Source organism: Sphaerodactylus townsendi, linkage group LG06 (genome assembly GCF_021028975.2).
Source record: "Sphaerodactylus townsendi isolate TG3544 linkage group LG06, MPM_Stown_v2.3, whole genome shotgun sequence".
Classification (NCBI taxonomy): domain Eukaryota; kingdom Metazoa; phylum Chordata; class Lepidosauria; order Squamata; family Sphaerodactylidae; genus Sphaerodactylus; species Sphaerodactylus townsendi.
In genome coordinates, this window is record NC_059430.1 from 3,242,636 (window position 1) to 3,261,313 (window position 18,678).

General features: G+C 47.1%; 2 protein-coding genes across 2 annotated transcripts in view; both read left to right on the forward strand.

Moving 5' to 3' along the window:
* NME6 (NME/NM23 nucleoside diphosphate kinase 6) overlaps positions 1 to 18,678 on the forward strand; it is a 581,226-nt gene that overhangs the window by 206,459 nt on the left and 356,089 nt on the right. The gene's annotated exons all lie outside the window — the stretch shown is intronic.
* On the forward strand, positions 4,687 to 14,275 carry LOC125434943 (snaclec alboaggregin-A subunit alpha-like). The gene is made up of 6 exons (XM_048500826.1): positions 4,687 to 4,735; positions 8,439 to 8,529; positions 9,802 to 9,926; positions 11,887 to 12,030; positions 13,385 to 13,514; positions 13,833 to 14,275. The coding sequence occupies exons 2-6, from the start codon at positions 8,451 to 8,453 to the stop codon at positions 13,904 to 13,906; spliced, it is 552 nt and encodes a 183-aa protein (XP_048356783.1). The 5' UTR covers positions 4,687 to 4,735; positions 8,439 to 8,450; the 3' UTR covers positions 13,907 to 14,275.

Sequence of the window (18,678 nt, forward strand, 5' to 3'; positions counted from 1 at the left end):
TGTTGTTGTTGTTGTTGTTGTTGTTGTTGTTGTTGTTGTTGTTGTTGGTGGTGGTGGTGGTGGTGGTGGTGGTGGTGGTGGTGGTGGTGGTGGTGGTGGTGGTGGTGGTGGTGGTGGTGGTGGTGGTGGTGGTGGTGGTGGTCATACTTCTTATGGCAGCCATTTTGTGCTGCACCAATCACCCTGTTTTTAGTCCTGTTTAACAAGTTTTAATCTGTATATTATAATTTGTATAACTTTATAAACTGGGTCCATAGACCTTAATAAACATTGTTGTTGTTGCTGTGTGCAGTTTGTTGGGACTACAGAAACCAGCGGCACCGCAAAAGATCTTCTTCAATCTGCCACATCCGGGAAAGACACAGCTGGTGTGTGCAGAGATGTTTCCCCTTTTCATCTCCTTGCCCTTCTCTTATCTATCTGCAGTATTTCTCCCTCTGATATGCTTGCTCTTATCTTAGTCCTTTCATCTGCCTTATCATGTTTATCTTACCCATCTCCACAGAGGCATTTCCTTTGTTCTCCGCTTTCGCTCCAGGTGTGAGACGGAGAATCAGAAAAGCCAGACGCAGGAAGCGAGAAGGTCTGTCTCTTGGGCAGTCTGCTGGCCCGGCCGACAACACGCCAAAATTTGTCTCATCTTCACTACTGGCAATCCAGACCCAGAGGGAGACGAGAGGGCCCCGCCCTTCCTCCAGTACCGTGCCCGCAAATATCAAATCAAATATAGGAATGCTTTCAAAAATGTTTTTATTGTTTATATTTATATTGTTATATTTTAAAAAAAAACCTTCTGTTCGCCAGGTCAAGTTATACAAAATCTGCGGTGGAAATTAGCATTACTGTGCAGAATGGAAAGTGACATGAAGCTTCTTTATCTCGAGTCAATCCAGGTCACTTGTCTGCTCAAACTGGCTGGTCGGATGGAGGTCTTTCAAATGAACTGAAGGTGCCGGTGATTGAAACGGAGACCTTCTATATGGGAAAAAATATGAGCTGCAACCACTAGCTGTGGTCTCTCTCCAGCTACAACCGGAATGACCTTATATTCACCTGGAACGACCTTATAGTCCATCCATTCCCAACCAGGGTTCCGTGATACCTTGGGTGCAGTGAGCATGTCCCAGGGGTACTGCGGCAACACTACCGCGCCCCCCCTCATTTTTGTGGTGTCTCCCGCTGGCACCAGCAAGGACATGGAGCTGGCCCAGGGGGCAGGGCCTGCTGCAAGGTCAGCAGCCACTCCCCCCAGTGCTTCCCTTCACCCTGGGAGGGGAAGGTGTGGGGGGGTGACAAGCAGGGGCACTGGGAGGGGAAGGTGGGGGGATGGCAGGGGTACCATGAGGTATGAAGAGTGAGGTCAATGGTACCCTGACCTCGAAAAGGTTGGGAAACACTGTATATAGTCCAAAGAAAGCACAGTCGGTGGTAGTTTTTTTAATTTTATTTATTTATTTATTGTTTCAGCTTTTATACCGCCCCATCCCCGGGGGGCTCTGGGCGGTGTACAATATAAGATATAAATAAAAGTTATTAAAATCTTTAAAACAGCGATAACAGCAGCAATAGTAATAGTACTAGGGCGCCCGACCAACCCTACTTTTAAAATTCTCCCCAGAAGAGAGAGGGAGGAGGGCGGCGAGTCATAATAGATTACTAGTCATAATAATTCTACTTAGTATGGTACCCCTCAGGGCCGCTGGCAACCTTTCCCATATAACAATATAAATTTCAACAATAAAAACATTTTAAAGCATTCCTATATTTGATTTGATATTTACAGGCATGATTTGATGTTTACAGGCACGGTACTGGAGGAAGGGCGGGGCCCTCTCTTCTCCCTCCGTGTCCCGGATTGCCAGTAGTGGAGACGAGACAAATTTTGGCGTGTTGTCGGCCGGGCCAGCCGACTGCCCAAGAGACAGACCTTCTCGCTACCTGCGTCTGGCTTTTCTGATTCTCCGTCTCCCACCTGGAGCGAAAGCGGAGATCAAAGGAAATGCCTCTGTGGAGATGGGTAAGATAAACATGATAAGGCAGATGAAAGGACTAAGATGAGAGCAAGCATATCAGAAGGAGAAATACTGCCGATAGATAAGAGAAGGGCAAGGAGATGAAAAGGGGAAACACCTCTGCACCTGCCAGCTGTGTCTTTCCCGGGTGTGGCAGGAAAGAGTGCTCCAGGTTGAAGCCAGGTGGGCTTTGCCAATACCTGAATGAAGAAGATCCTTTGCGGCGCCGCTGGTTTCTGTAGTCCCAACAAACCGCACCCAGCAACAGCATTTATTAAGGTCTATGGACCCAGTTTATAAAGTTATACAAATTAAAACATACAGCCCTCAAAGGGCTCAGGGCTGCATACAACATTATGGTGGGATTGAGAGAGTTGGTGGGGCTGGGAGAGTTCAGAGAGAGTTTTGAGAGAACTGTGACTAGCTCACGGTCACCCAGCAGGCTTCATGTGCAGTAGTGGGGAAACAAATCCAGTTCACCAGATAAGAGTCTGCTGCTAAAGTGGAGGAGTGGAGAATCAAACCAGGTTCTTCAGATACATAAGAACATAAGAACATAAGAACTAGCCTGCTGGATCAGACCAGAGTCCATCTAGTCCAGCATTCTGCTACTCGCAGTGGCCCACCAGGTGCCTTTGGGAGTTCACATGCAGGATGGGAAAGCAATGGCCTTCTGCTGCTGCTGCTGCTCCTGAGCACCTGGTCTGCTAAGGCATTTGCAATCTGAGATCAAGGAGGATCAAGATTGGTAGCCATAGATTGACTTCTCCTCCATAAATCTGTCCAAGCCCTTTTTAAAGCTATCCAGGTTAGTGGCCATCACCACCTCCTGTGGCAGCATTATCCAAACACCAATCACACGTTGCATGAAGAAGTGTTTCCTTTTATTAGTCCTAATTCTTCCCCCCAGCATTTTCAATGAATGCCCCCTGGTTCTAGTATTGTGAGAAAGAGAGAAAAAATTCTCTCTGTCCACATTTTCTACCCCATGCATAATTTTATAGACTTCAATCATATCCCCCCTCAGACGTCTCCTCTCCAAACTAAAGAGTCCCAAACGCTGCAGCCTCTCCTCATAACGAAGGTGCTCCAATCCTTCAATCATCCTCGTTGCCCTTCTCTGCACTTTTTCTATCTCTTCGATATCCTTTTTGAGATGTGGCGACCAGAACTGAACACAGTACTCCAAGTGCGGTCGCACCACTGCTTTATATATTATTCAAGTCCACCTGCTCTCAACCACTACACCATGTTGGGTCTCAGGAGACAGGGTCAACCACAAAATGTCAGGGAGTGAGGCCATACATCAGAAGAAGAGTTTGGATTTATACCCCACCTTTCTCTCCTGTAAGGAGACTCAAGGTGGCTTACAAGCTCCTTTCCCTTCCTCTCCCCACAACAGACACCTTGGGAGGCAGGTGGGGCTGAGAGAATCCAAAGAGAACTGTGACTAGCCCACGGTCACTCAGTAGGAACATAGGAGTGCTGAAACACATCTGGTTCACCAGATAAGCCTCCGCCACTCAGGTGGAGGAGTGAGGAATCAAACCCGGGTCTCCAGATTAGAATCCACCGGCTCTTAACCACTACACCACGCTGAAATGATTGTTTTGGAACAAAAAGTTTTTTAAAGGGATTGGGAAATTATATCAAACAAGAAAATACCTAGTAATTATAGAATAATTTTTTTTCTCTATTCTTAACTTCCCACTGATCATTTTATGTTTTGAAAGAATATCATTTATATAATTACGTTCGCTTTTTAAGTTCCCAGAATTTTAATCAAGTTTACATCCATTCTTTGCTCTTATGCTTAGTTCGTGTTACCTCATACTGGGTTTTTTCTATTTGTCATTAAAGTGGGGGGAACAGACCAACAAGATTTCATGGCTCTGGTGGGTTTTCCGGGCTGTGGGGCTGTGGTCTGGTGGAAGAAGAAGAAGAAGAGGAGGAGGAGGAGGAAGAAGAAGAAGAAGAAGAAGAAGAAGAGGAAGAGGAAGAAGAAGAAGAAGAAGAAGAAGAGGAGGAGGAGGAGGAGGAGGAGGAGGAGGAGGAGTTATACCCCATCTTTCTCTCCTGTTAGGAGATTCAAGGGGGCTTACAAACTCCTTTCCTTTCTGGTTGTTGTGGGTTTTCCGGGCTGTGTGGCCGTGGTCTGGTTCCTAATGTTTCACCTGCATCTGTGGCTGGCATCTTCAGAGGTGTATCACAGAGGGAAGTCTGTTACACACTGTTTCATGGGTTTAAGATTTTGAGAGTCACAGCTGACAGGTTATAAGCTTTGGCTCTTAAACACTTATAACTTAGAAATCTCACTCTTCTAGGGCAGACCAACATGGGTGCCCACCAGAAACTATGAATTTGGAAAGTATTTCAGGGAAAACGACAGAGATACAGTGCACAAGTAATTATAGGAAATTAATTAGACCTTGACATGTGCCGTGACATACCACTGCCGTGTCTACTGTAGGGGTGTCTCCTGGCCCGGCAGGGCAAAACTCTATAGGGCTATTTCTGTGCCATATTTCCTGGGACCTCGGCCAAGCGGATGAATTGCTGTTTGCTTTGGGGCTGGCCGGGCACATGGATGTGTTTGTTCAGGTACCACCACCACCCTCTCACTCTCTATAAATACTCCAAGGAAGCAGGACTGATCTACACAGGTTACCTTTGGGACTGCCCTCCATCAATTCCAGACTATCCAGGAAAGGATCAGCAAGCAGGTGAGTTTTTCTATTTCCGTACTCTCCTTCCTTTGGGTCTGAGTCTCTTCCTGGGCACTGGGTCAGGTAACCAAGACAATGGAAGAATATCCTTTGGGAGCGGGTAAGGCCAAAATATTTACAAATAAATTTCATATGGTTTGGGTCCTTTTTCTATTTGCATAGCTTTGCTGTTCCATGTAAAATGTTTGTGCTGGCGGAACAGCTTAATAACGGAAATATTTGTCCACCAGTGCTTTTGGGGGCAGGAAATGGTTTGGGGGGAGGCAAGAGCCCTTCCTTCCCCCACATCAGAGTTCTGAGCACGTTTGGGCGCTCCGTGTTCTTCCGTGTTCTTCTGCAGTTGCTCTGAGGTTGTGGGGACCGTGAGTTTGATTCCCCAGACCCAACTTTTCATAAATTGTAACGTGTAGTTTGGCTCTCTGATACATCATGAGTCAATTACGGGGTAAAGCTGGGAGTGATGTCATCATACTGGTCAACACTCTGGGATTCTAGCAAAACTCTACGTTGTATGATGTCACTTCCAGGTTTGCACTGGAAGCGAAGTTGCAGCCTTGGAGTGACACCAATTCCTTTCCCCTGACTTTCCATCCCAGCCAGAAGTGGTAGGGAGCCAGGGGTGCGGAGTAAGAGGTCTCTCCCCAAAGCAGGGGGTCCTGGTAAGTCTGGATACAACCCACAGTGTGACCCACAGTCTCACAAGGGACTCATTAATACCTCTTTGAGTAAGTGAAAGCACAAAATCCTCACTTTGAACTTTACTCACACTTGGCTGCAACGTTCCCAGCTGGACATGCTGGTTAGATGGTTGGGTTGGGAAGGGAAGCGGTTGTGGCTCCGTGGAAGAGCCTTTGCTTGGATTGCAAAGGTCCCAGGTTAATAATAAATAAAAAATTAGATTTTAGAATTAATTCATGTAACTCATGCTTCTTGACATTGGTGGATTCCGCACTGCACAAATTGAACGTCTTTAGGACGTTATAAAAATAATTTTGGGAAAGAACTTTGCACGGCTCTTTTACCCAAAATGAGTTTAGAAGAAGAAAAAGAAGAAGAAGAAGAAGAAGAAGAAGAGGAGGAGGAGGAGGAGGAGGAGGAGGAGTAGTTTGGAATTATATCTCCCCTTTCTCTCCTGCAGGAGACACAAAGGGGCTTACGATCTCCTTGCCCTTCCCCCCTCACAACAAACACTCTGCGAGGTAGGTGGGGCTGAGAGAGCTCCGAGAAGCTGTGACTAGCCCAAGGTCACCCAGCTGGCGTGTGTGGGAGTGGACAGGCTAATCTGAATTCCCCAGAGAAGCCTCCACAACTCAAGCGGCAGAGCTGGGAATCAAACCCGGTTCCTCCAGATCAGAGTGCACCTGCTCTTAGCCACTGCTCTTAGCCACTACGCCACTGCTGCTCCATTTAGCCCATTTTATTTCTCTCAACCCAGATTTAGCCCATTTTATTTCTCTCAACCCAGATTTTTCAAAAATTGTTTAACTAGCGACCCCCCCCTCCAGGATGAGGACCATTCCGACCTGCTGGGCGAATGCCAACAGGAAGGAAACGTTCAAACCTCTTACTTCCTGTTCAAACCTCTTACTTCCATTTCCACAGCTTGCACTTGACATTTCGTGTGCTGCAGCAGATTCTCCGGAGGTTTCCTCTGCTTGCACCTCATCTGTTTGCTATTTCACTGTAAAAAGTAGGTGAATACAGTTTGTTTTGCCTTGCGATCCCGTGCACATGTCGACTTTCCTTTTTTTGTTTTGAGGGGGATGTCTGTGAAGCTATGGAGACATGACTAGAGAAGCTGCAATATGTGCATCTTTGTGTTGCCGCAGCTTCGAAGACAGCCCCCTCAAAACAAAAGAAGGAAAAACTACACGTGCATGGGATCGCGAGGCTAAACAACATTTGATCATCATCTCGAGACTCTGAAATAGCAAACAGATGAACTGCAAGCAGAGGAAATCTCCGTGGGGAATCTCATTGCCCCACTGTGGATATGACTGGAGCTCCGTGCAGCAGACGGGAAAAAATATATGTTTTGGCTGACAATGCTTGTTTTCTCCCATGCTGTGGAACACAAAATCCCAAAACGAATCTTTTAATAACACCCTAAGGATGTTATGTTTATGCCGTGCGGTATCCATCCTTGTGGTTGTTTTAATCCTGTTTCTAAGCTGCCCTGAGCCCGTCGTCAGCCAGGAATTGGGTGGGGTATAAATATAATAATAAATATACTCCCTGAGGAGGGTCAGGCAGGAGGTGATATAAAAGACATCCAGCTGAGACCCTGGAGAACCGCTGCCCATCTGAATAGCCCTTGATACAGACTGCCGCGGTGGTTAAGAAGGCCCAGCAAAGACTGTACTATCTGAGACTTCTAAGGAAACAACAACTGAATGGAAAACTCCTGGTGTCCTTTTACCGCTGTGCTATAGAGAGTGTCTTCACCGACTGCATCTGTGTATGGTTCTCCAGTTGCACAGTGGCAGATAGGAAGGCGCTCCAAAGGGTGATCACTCCTGCACAGAGGATTATCGGCTGCCCTCTCCCCTCCTTGGAAGAACTCTATAATTCCCGAAGCCTAAAGAAAGCCCAACATATTCTGAGAGACCCGTCTCATCCAGCACACTCTCTTTTTGAACTGTTGCCATCTGGCAGACGATACAGGTCTATCAAAACTAAGACAAAGAGGCTTAGAGACAGCTTCTACTCCAGAGCTGTGGCGATGCTGAACTCCGCGGCTTCGTGTTGATGTGTTTGGGGCTGTGTAGGGATGGGTGGAGGAAGGGGAAAGCGAGGATGGGGCGTGAGTCTGGAATTGTGTGCATCGAGGAATGCTGCTGTAAATTTCGTTGTGCGTGCACAATGACAATAAAATGCTTATGCTTATGATGGGCTGACTTGGTAGAAGACAGGCTTGTATTTGTTCGTGTGGCCAGCAATATTTCTCCTCAGTGGAGCCAACGAGGCTCAAGGAAGTCACCGTTCAGTTTTGCAAGGAAGGCCCAGCTGACAGACCTGTCTTGTACGTTTCATAAATGCCTTAATAACATAAGTCCTTTACGAAACTCACAAAATCTTATAAATGGAACGAAATCAATAAAAATAAATGAGAGGTTTGGGTGGCTGCTGCAGAGGCCCTCCCAGGTGATAAAGATGTCGTGATGGGGCATTCTGGCGGGATTTTATATTCATTCATTCATTCATTCATTCATTCATTCATTCATTCATTCATTCATTCATTCATTCATTCATTTATTTATTTATTTATTTATTTATTTGATTGATTTCTAAACCGCCCAATCCCCAAAGGGCTCTGGACAGTGTACAGCATGGATTCCACATACAGTATATAAACAAAACCCCATTAAATTAAAATGTAAGTTTAAAAGTTTAAATATTTAAAACGCAGCAGTGATTCAGTAAAATGGCGTCAGCAATACCCCAGATTAAACCCTCCCCCCAAAAGGGGGGAACAAGACAGTAACAAAAGTGGGTCCCCTAGATGACAGGGGGACTCCGAAAACCGGAGGAATAGAGTAGAAGGGGCACCTCAATCAGCGGCTGGGCACTCCAAAAGCCCGGTGGAACAACTCAGTCTTACAGGCCCTGCGGAATTCACCAAGATCCCGCAGGGCCCGGACAGCTGGAGGGAGAGTGTTCCACCAGGCAGGGGCCAAGGCTGAAAAAATTTGTTTTCCAGGAGAACAAGAAGATGGGAAAGGTTGTCTACTTTGGCCTGCTCTTCTTGGGCTGCTTCGTCTTTGGATCAAGTGGCACCCCGGTGGAAGATGGTGAGCATTGGGGCTGGGAGTCAATTTTTTGTTTGCTTTAAGATTATTCTTACACAATCAAATTACTGTGGATGGTGATGGTCCTCAGCAACTTCCGTGTTTTCATGGTAGGGATCCCAACTCCAGGTGGGGGAATTCCTGGAAGTTTGGAGGTAAAGATTGGGGGTGGGGGGTTGAGAAGGGGGGAGCAATGCAGGAGTGTCATGTCTTAGAGTCCACCTTCCACAGCCCCCATTTTATCTAGGGAGACTGATGTCTGTCATCTGGGGATCAGGTGTAGTTCCAGGAGAACTCCAGGTGCCATCTGGAAGTTGGCGTCCCTTCCTTGTAGCCATATGTAAGAGCAATTTCCAGAGTATTTCAGTACTCTATAAATTCTGTAAGACGGAGTTGCTCCACCGGGCTTTTGGAGTGTCCGGCTGCTGATGTGCCCCCGCCCCCTCCCACCTCCCACCGCTCCTATTTTAGCCCCTTGTGTTGGGGTCCCTTTACCATCTATGGGACCCCTCTCCCCCCCCCCCTCTGGGAGGGTTTTATTAAGGATTTACTGCCAACGCTGTTTTTATATGCTGATCGCTTGTTGTTTATTTTAAATGAGTTTTAATTGTATGTTATATTACTATGTTGTTCACCACCCAGAGCCCTTTGGGGGGTAGGGTGGTATAAAAAACTCTAGATAAATAGATAGATAGATAGATAGATAGATAGATAGATAGATAGATAGATAGATAGATAGATAGATAGATAGATAGATAGATAGATAGATAGATAGATAGATAGATAGATAGATAGATAGATAGATAGATAGATAGATAGATAGATAGATAGATAGATAGATAGATAGATAGATAGATAGATAGATAGATAGATAATAAATTCATGTGAGAGAACCTCGTAAGTTGCTGGAGATACATTAATGGATGGCTTCATCAGCCAGCCATCCCCGAAGCATTTGCTCAGAGACAATGTGGTGTAGTGGTTAAGAACAGCAGACTCTGACCTGGAGAACTGGGTTTGATTCCCCACTCCCCCACAGGAGCAGTGAACTCTAGTCTGGAGAGAAGGATTTATCTCCCCAGTCCTCCACCTGAAGCCTGCTGGGTGACCTTGGGCCTATCACAGTTCTCTCAGAACTCTCTCAGCCTCACCTGCCTCACAAGGTGTCCATTGTGAGGAGAGGAATGGAAGAGATTTGTAAGCTGCTTTGACACTCCTTATAGGTGAGAAAAGTGGGGTGTAAATCCAAACATTCCTTTTCTTCTCCAATTAAAGAAGTTCTTCCAGAGGCCAGTGATGAACAGGCGGCAGCGAAATCTCCATGCCCTTCTGGGACACTTTACTTCAGACAAAACTGCTATGAATTTTTCCAAAATTCACTGTCATGGGACTCAGCAGAGGTAAGTGTTGCTGAGGAATAAAGGGGGAAAAGAAGATGAACCAGGAAAGCTGAATGTATTATGGCTGACAGCAGTGGTGGGATCCAAAAATTTTAGTAACAGGTTCTCATGGAGGTGGGATTCAAACAGTGGCGTAGCGCCAATGGGGCAGGGTGGGGCACAATGGGGGCATGGCCGGGCATTCTGGGGGCGGGGCATTCCTGGGCAGGGCTGTGGCAAGAACGCAGCCAGCTGCGCCGGTCCTTAGGCGGGAAACGAATGCACGCAGGCGCAGGCTGCCACGCACGCCGGTGCACCTCCTGCTAGACTGCTTCAAGTTCAGCGCACTACTGCTGAGGAGCGGAGGAGGGGTGTAACTAAGGCAAAAATCACGTGGCAAAATCCCCAATTAGTAACCCCCTCTCGGCACACACAAATAATTAGTAACCTACTCTCGGGAACCTATGAGAACCTGCTGGATCCCACCTCTGGCTTACAGTGATAAGTATAAATGTCATATTTCAAGAGGCCTAGTGTCATAAGCATGTCCACGAAATGATTTCTCTTTATTCAGCATCTGAAGTATTCCAAATGTCTGAACTGAAACAATTTTTTTTACAAAACTTTAAAGTGATGTCATGATTGTATACTACTTGGGTTTGTTCACTGATTACTTTAAATTTTTATTCATCCCCTATCTTCCTTATAGAGCTCGAGCTGCTCTACATTATAAATAAAACATATAAAACGAATCACAAAGAAATAAATAATCAACTTCCCCACTTAGTGCACCCAAGGGGAGCTTCAAGTGTACTGGTGGATTCCAAATTTTCAGATTTTTCTGCAAATCAGGGGTATTTTCCAAGTTTCTAGAAACATCTGTATTTTCTGTTAATGGCTCCAGTCTATGAATTTAAGTACCCATGCATTTGGCCATGTTGAGAAATAGATATACTGATATTTTGACATCATCGAGACTGTGAACAAGGCAACAGCATCCTCCATACTGGATTTTCCTCTCGGACTGCTTGCCTGCTGGACCGGTTCTACTCAATAAACTATTTCCAGTTAGTCGAAAACAGTGGTTCCCAGTCTTTTTTTCTCTCATGTACCCACTGAAACTGATTTCCCTAAAATTCTACCCCGATATTGGCAAACCTACTCTAGCACATAGCCCTGGCAGTACATGTACCCAGTGGTGGGATTCGGCAAGTTCGCACCACTTCGGCAGAACCAGTTGTTAAAATGGTGCTTGTAAACAACCAGTTGTTAAATTATTTGAATCCCACCACCAGAACCAGTTGTTAAATTATTTGTATCCCACCACTGACAAAATTCATTTGTCTGTGGGTGTTTCCCCACTTACCAGGACCCCCCCCTATGCCGGGCGCTGCTCTCAGCGCGCGTCATTTCTGGCGCGCGCCTGGGCGTCCCCACGACCCCACACTCTGCATGGGGTCATCAAAAGGCGCCGTTTACAAGGGCTGACAGGGATGCCATAGCTGGGGGGGTGCTCCTTTAGCAGCGTTAGGGCGGCCTAGCGTTGTCGCCCGCCTCTGTAGTGTGGGGGGGGAGTGCCGGGGACCCGCTGCTTACTTGAGGAGAGTAGCGTGGGGCTTACAGCAAGTGGCGAAAGGCCCTAAGTTTGTGCCTAGATCTGAGTCCTGTTTGCATGGTCTAGGACTCTAGGGAGTTTTTATGGGTTGCCATTTGGTAACAAGGGGCCTGGAATTCAGGGGGCAGGACAGCCAGAGGGAGAAAAGAGATTTTCCATTACTAAAAAAAGTAGAGAGGAGAAAAAGTTATACCACACTTTTTCTGCCTGCCTCTGCAATAAATCGCTCCTCCTAATGCTCTCCTGCAGGGAAGAGTAAGCAACTGCGTCTATTCCTATCTTCCAACTGTTGGAGACCCTGACTAATGAGATTGGGCTATGTCCTAATTCTGATTTTTGAGGTAACATTTTCTTTTCTCCTGGCAGATTTCGTGTCAGAAACTGAGACATGGCGGTCACCTGGCCTCCTTTTCCAGCATGAGGGAGGAAAAAATGGTTTCTGCTCACATCAGAAGCCGTAGCTCTACCAACTATGTCTGGATTGGGCTCAGTGCTACATCAGAATCCAACGTACGTTCCCACTTTGGGATTCTTTTCATTCCCATTCACTCTGAATTCTGAACAATTGAATTATGCATCCACATAAATGTCAGACTGGTTTGTTCTCTCTGACCTGGACCATGTCCATCGATTGCACAACATTTAAAAATGGCTCAGTTTTGGAGAAAGAAGCTCTGGCCACTTCCGCACAGCAAATGTATAACGGGTTGCAGTCAGGATAAAGGAACCCGTTTTCCTGTTTTCGCATCCACATGCATCTAAGCAGGCAGCAATTGGAGCCCATGGAAACAATCCAAGTTGCTGTCATGCCTTCGCACGGAAAAGCGTCTCTCTTTTTAAAAATTTGCTTCCTGCTGATGCATAGCTATGCAGGCATGCACAAATGAACCCCCACAGCCATGCTGATGTCTTGCGATACAATCATCTGCACCTGCGTAGATACACAGATGTCAGCTACTACAGAAAAAAAACGAAAATAGAGGCCAACAAAGTGCCTGCTGCCTGGCTGTTCGCGAGCGAGCGACTGCAGCCCAGGATTTTTGAAAAGACATGCGAAAAGCATGATTCTAAAAAAAATGGTTTGAAGGAAATATCACAAGGCAGACTCGTTTTAGGGGTGGGATCTGTGCGAGGTGTCCCTCCAAAAAACGGGGGTTTTTACCCTCCAACACCCGAGCTTATTGACCTCTGTTGTAAATGTTGTGTTGTAGTGGGAGGGAGCTGGAGGTGTGGGTTTCTCCTCCCCAAGGCATTGTGGGAAAGAACAGGGTCAGGTATTGTGTGCGTCTTCTATATTGCCAATTACAACCAAGGCATAACATGCGAATTTCCCAGGAGGGTTTGCAAACAAGCTGCCTGGCTTCCCGTCCCTGGGAGGACTTGGATATTAACTCTCTGTGTATTATCAGGACAGATTGACTCTCCATTCCTGCCTGCCTTTCTGTCTCTGGGGGCATTAGGGGGTATTTGACATGGAGACTGAATCTCCATTCCAAATCCAGAAAGGCCCATTGTGATATTTGGGTCCGGGCAGAGGCGTAGCTCCAAGGGGACAGGGGGGGTGCACAGCGCACTGGGCATGTGCCTCTGTGGGGGTGTGGTGAGAGCGTGGTGGGGGCATTCCAGGGGCGTTCCGGGACGGGGGGTGTTCTGGGGGTTTTCCAGGGTGGAATGAGGGCAAAGGACGCACCAGTACACCGGGCATTTTCCCCCCTTGCCACGCCTCTGTGGCCAGGCATCCCTCCAAGCCCCAGATTTAAATGTTGCATCTTCCTCCTGTCAGTTCTCTGCACCCACATTCATGACTTGCTGGGACTCTGAAGCCCTCTTTCTTCATAGCAGTTTTCTCTTTCACCCTCAACAGCAACGACGCTGGGAATGGAGTGATGGATCCCATTACTCTCATGGGTCACCCCTCTGGGACAACCGGATCCCCAGCACCCACTTGTCTTCCTATGAGTGTGTGTACCTTTACAATGTCCAGTATCCAACATGTAAGTATGAAGGTTCTTAGCAGCCTCATGGTTGCCAGGAATGGCCCTGCGAAAGAGAAACCTGCTGCCTGGCCATCATGTTCATGACACAGAACCTGAGCATCCTGTTCAAGAGCAGCCACCCCATGGGAGCTTTGGTCCACGCATAATTTTGGTTTCTCCTACATGGCAATTTGTTTCGTTTTCTGTTCCAGTCATGGACCATTAAAAATAAATAATCGAATCACTAAAAGATAGCAGGAATAAGAAAGTTGAAATATTTTGTCTTGGAGAGTCTTCTTGTATCCTCTATATAACAGGAACAATTTCCCCCTACAGCTTCTACCAGATGGTCGGATTACCCCTGTGAATATTCCTGGCCATACGTTTGCAAGTACAAGCCTGGGAATTAGGCCTGGAACGGACACCCAGCCCTGCAGCCAACATCTCATCATGCTTTGGGTGACCTGGAGTGGACAGAAGCTCCTTCATATACAGCTCCACACTCACAGTCCTGCCTGCAGGGGTGTCAAGGGAGTGATTACCCATCCTATTACTGAGATTCCCTCTTTTCCCAAACCACTGCTTTATTAACCTGCACAAATCTCTCTTTCACACTTACACTTTCCTGGGAGTAAGGCCCATTCAGAAGACTTCGGCAAGATTTGTTTGGGATTGCATCTAGACCGCTGGGCTCTTGCGTGGCTCTGTCCTACAGCAAACATTTAGATTTTTCCCTGGCCAGTATGAGAGCCTTTAATTCTACCAACGATGAGTAAATCCAAAAGATTGTTTTTTTAAACAGTAAACCTTTTGCATGGGCTAGAAAAAAAAATCTGTATCACTTTTCCATGGCCCCTTCCGCACACGCAAAATAATGCGTTTTCAAACCACTTTCCCAACTGTTTGCAAGTGGATTTTGCTATTCCGCACAGCTTCAAAGAGCACTGAAAGCAGTTTGAAAGTGCATTATTCTGCATGTGTGGAACGAGCCCATGGCAAATGTGATGAACCAACACAGATTCCTATGTAGAAGGCTTCTCCTGGCTGAATGGAAGGTTTGCCTAACATATGAGCCATTCAGCTCTTGTAAAGGACAGGTGCCTTGGTAGTTCCCGGGTTCTACGGTTTGCAGGTGGGGGGGGGGGGGGATCTTTGACAAGGTAAGCTGCACTTTATGACGAATGTGTACAATCCTCAGACATGAATTTTAAAGTGCCTTTTGAAAAGTTGTGAGTAAAGTCGCTGGATGCGTCCTGATTCTCTGGCCGGCTCCCGCCTTCTGTAACTTCTCTTGCTGATGGAATGACAATAAATTCTCTGCTGAGCATACAACTCTGAGTGCATTTCTTTTATCTTCATCTAGCCTCTGAGCTCTGATGGGGTAGCTGGGCTCCGTGGATTCTCCCTGTTTCCTAGGTCTCCTGCATTTTGCGATTGACACGAGTTCAGCTCGGATTCCTTCTGCTGACCCCAACACATTTAATGAAAAAGTGTTGTTTTGCTCAGCACACCATACAGTTCTTCTGAGAGGTTACTTGTGCTGCCCTATGTAGTGTTGCTCCAGTGTACAACTGCTGGATTCAAAGGACTAAGACTGGAGTGACGCTGCATAAGACAAATCCTTAGCCCTTTCTGGGGCTGACAATCTGCAAACAGGTCCTGGAGTTATCCCAGAATTTACAAATGACCTCTAGACTACCCAAGACTGCTGGTAATCTCGCTGGTAAAAGATTCCTTTACATCAGGGGTGGGGAATTATTTTTTCCATGGGGCCGCATAAGAAACAGAAAATATTGTGGAGGGCCGGGCCAAAAGGCAGGGGGGCCAGTCAGGGTCATCCGGCGGGCCGGATGTGGCCCACGGGCCGTATAATGCCCAGGTCTGCTTTACATTATAAGCAGACTGCACGGAGGCTAAGAAGAAGAAGAAGAAGAGTTTGGATTCATATCCCCCCTTTCTCTCCTGTAGGAGACTCAAAGGGACTGAGAATCTCCTTGCCCTTCCCCCCTCACAACAAACACCCTGTGAGGTGGGTGTGGCTGAGAGAGCTCCGAGAAGCTGTGACTAGCCCAAGGTCACCTAGCTGGCATGTGTGGGAGTGTATAGGCTAATCTGAATTCCCCAGATAAGCCTCCACAGCTCAAGCGGCAGAGCGGGGAATCAAACCCGGTTCCTCCAGATCAGAGTGCACCTGCTCTTAGCCACTACGCCACTGCTGCTCCTAAGCAGAGCAGAACTTCTCCAGGCATGTGTGTGTGTGTAGGGGCAAAGAAAAATCGGAGTCAGTCATTTTGTAGTTTCTAACTACTAAGAGGAGTCTTTATTAGTGAACTCCATTCTGGATAGAAAAGTGAAGAGAGAGGTTCTCTATTCTAATCTATCCAACTGGATGGTGGTGAACGCATTCTGCGTCCCTCTGCACACACGGTGCAAGATGGAAGGTGTGGGTAAGAAGAGTGAGAGAGGAGTAGAAAAAGAAGAAGCGTTTGGATTTATATTCCTCCCTTTCTCTCCTGTAAGGAGACTCAAAGGGGCTGACAATCTCCTTGCCCTTCCCCCCTCACAACAAACACCCTGTGAGGTGTTCCTCACCAGAGACTATTGAGAAAACTCAGCAATGAAGGAATAAGAGGGGAAGTCCTCCTATGGATTAAAAACTGGTTGAGAAACAGGAAGCAAAGAGTGGGTGTAAATGGGAAATTCTCACAATGGAGAGATGTAGGGAGTGGTGTCCCCCAAGGATCCGTATTGGGACCAGTGCTCTTTAACCTATTCATAAATGACCTGGAAGTAGGGTTGGGTAGCGTGGTGGCCAAGTTTGCAGATGATACCAAATTATGTAGGGTGGTGAGAACCACAAAGGATTGCGAGGAGCTCCAAGCGGACCTTGATAAATTAGGTGAGTGGGCTCAGAAATGGCAAATGCAGTTCAATGTAGCAAAATGCAAAGTGATGCACATAGGGGCAAAAAATCCAAACTTCACATACACGCTACAGGGGTCAGTGCTATCAGTCATAGACCAGGAAAGGGAATTTAGGCGTCTTAGTTGATAGTTCCATGGGAATGTCAACTCAATGTATGGCAGCTGTGAAAAAGGCAAACTCTATGCTGGGGATAATTGGGAAAGGAATTGACAATAAAACTGCAAGGATTGTCATGCCCTTATATAAAGCCGTGGTGCGACCGCACTTGGAGTACTGTGTTCAGTTCTGGTCGCCACATCTCAAAAAGGATATTGAAGAGATAGAAAAAGTGCAGAGAAGGGCAACGAGGATGATTGAGGGACTGGAGCACCTTCCTTATGAGGAGAGGCTGCAGCGTTTGGGACTCTTTAGTTTGGAGAGGAGACGTCTGAGGGGGGATATGATTGAAGTCTATAAAATTATGCATAGGGTAGAAAATGTTGACAGAGAGAAATTTTTCTCTCTTTCTCACAATACTAGAACCAGAGGGCATTCATTGAAAATGCTGGGGGGAAGAATTAGAACTAATAAAAGGAAACACTTCTTCACGCAACGTGTGATTGGTGTTTGGAATATGCTGCCACAGGAGGTGGTGATGGCCACTCACCTGGATAGCTTTAAAAGGGGCTTGGACAGATTTATGGAGGAGAAGTCGATTTATGGCTCCCAATCTTGATCCTCTTTGATCTGAGATTGCAAATGCCTTAACAGTCCAGGTGCTCGGGAGCAACAGCCGCAGAAGGCCATTTCTTTCACATCCTACATGTGAACTCCCAAAGGCACCTGGTGGGCCACTGCGAGTAGCAGAGAGCTGGACTAGATGGACTCTGGTCTGATCCAGCTGGCTTGTTCTTATGTTCTTATGTTCTTATGTTCTTAGGTAGGAGGGGCTGAGAGAGCTCAGAAGAACAGTGACTAGCCCAAGGTCACCCAGCTGGCGTGTGTGGGAGTGCACAGACTAATCTAGTTCCCCAGATAAGCCTCCACAGCTCAAGTGGCAGAGCGGGGGATCAAACCCGGCTCCTCCAGATTAGAATGCACCTGCTCTTGACCACTACGCCACTGCTACTCCTGTAGAAGCAGGAAGGAAGGAAGTCCCTAAGAGTCGCATTCTACACATCAAAGGGACTTCACTTCCAACAGAAACAGCAAGCTCTGTGGCATTGCAGCCAACCCCGAGCTCCCCCCCCCATCCTTAGACTCTGCCCAAATCTCAACGCCCAAATCTTGAGATATTTCCCAAGCCAAGGCTGGCAATCCTCCCCTGCTACATGTGTGGGGCATCCCCTTCCTCTCCAGGTGCATGGTTGCTGGGGAAACCTAGCAGGCTGCAGTGCGTCTACACCTGGGGCAAAGTAATGTGGTGGAGAGAGGCTTTGGAATTTCCCCCTCTGTGCATATCCCTAGAACTGTGATGCTGGCATCTCCTTTAGAGCCAAGGAGCAACTCTGACTGTTGGCTCACTCTTGGACAAAAGGAGACCTTGGTTACCTCCGTTACTTGCTCTGAAAAATTACAGAGGCAAAAACTGTGGACAAAAGAGGGAAAACTTTCTGTGGATGAATGTCTGTTGTTTCTCATTCATCCAGGGGCGTAACGAGGCGAACTGTAGCCCTGGGCAAAACCTGAGTTGGATGTCCCCCCCCCCCCCTGCCATGAACGGCCACCTCACCACGACCAAAAATTCTTTTTTGCACCAGGACATTGGTGCCTGCAGGGGGTGCAGTTTTAGACGTATCAGCACCAAAATTTCAGCGTATCATCAGGGGACCGTCCTTATGCTAATCCCCAATTTTGGTGATGTTTAGTTCAAGGAGTCCAAAGTTATGGACTCCCAAAGGGGGTGCCCCATCCCCCATTGTTTCCAATGGGAGCTAATAGAAGATGGGGGTTACCCATTTGAGAGTCCATAACTTTGGTCCCCCTGACCCAAACTGCACCAAGCCTGGGGGGTATCATCAGGGAAGTCTCCTGATGAAACCAGGAAATTTTTGAGACTGTGCCTTCAGAAATGTGCCCCCCCCCAGCCTGCAATCCCCATTGACAGCAATGCAGAAAACTCAATGCAGAACAAAGATTCTTGGGCAAATTTCTGGGATGTTCCTGCAGGGGGCGCATTTTTGGATGTATCGGCACCAAAATTTCAGGGTCTCATCTGGAAACTGTCCTGATGGGACCCCCCAAGTTTGGTGCAGTTTGGTTCAGGGGGTCCAAAGCT

What these genes read in the sequence shown, in the direction of transcription:
- LOC125434943 (XM_048500826.1), top strand. Translation starts at nt 8,451, where the DNA reads ATGGGAAAGGTTGTCTACTTTGGCCTGCTCTTCTTGGGCTGCTTCGTC. An exon ending in TGGCACCCCGGTGGAAGATG is followed by an intron (nt 8,530 to 9,801) that starts GTGAGCATTGGG and finishes CTCCAATTAAAG; the next exon opens with AAGTTCTTCCAGAGGCCAGT. An exon ending in TGTCATGGGACTCAGCAGAG is followed by an intron (nt 9,927 to 11,886) that starts GTAAGTGTTGCT and finishes TTCTCCTGGCAG; the next exon opens with ATTTCGTGTCAGAAACTGAG.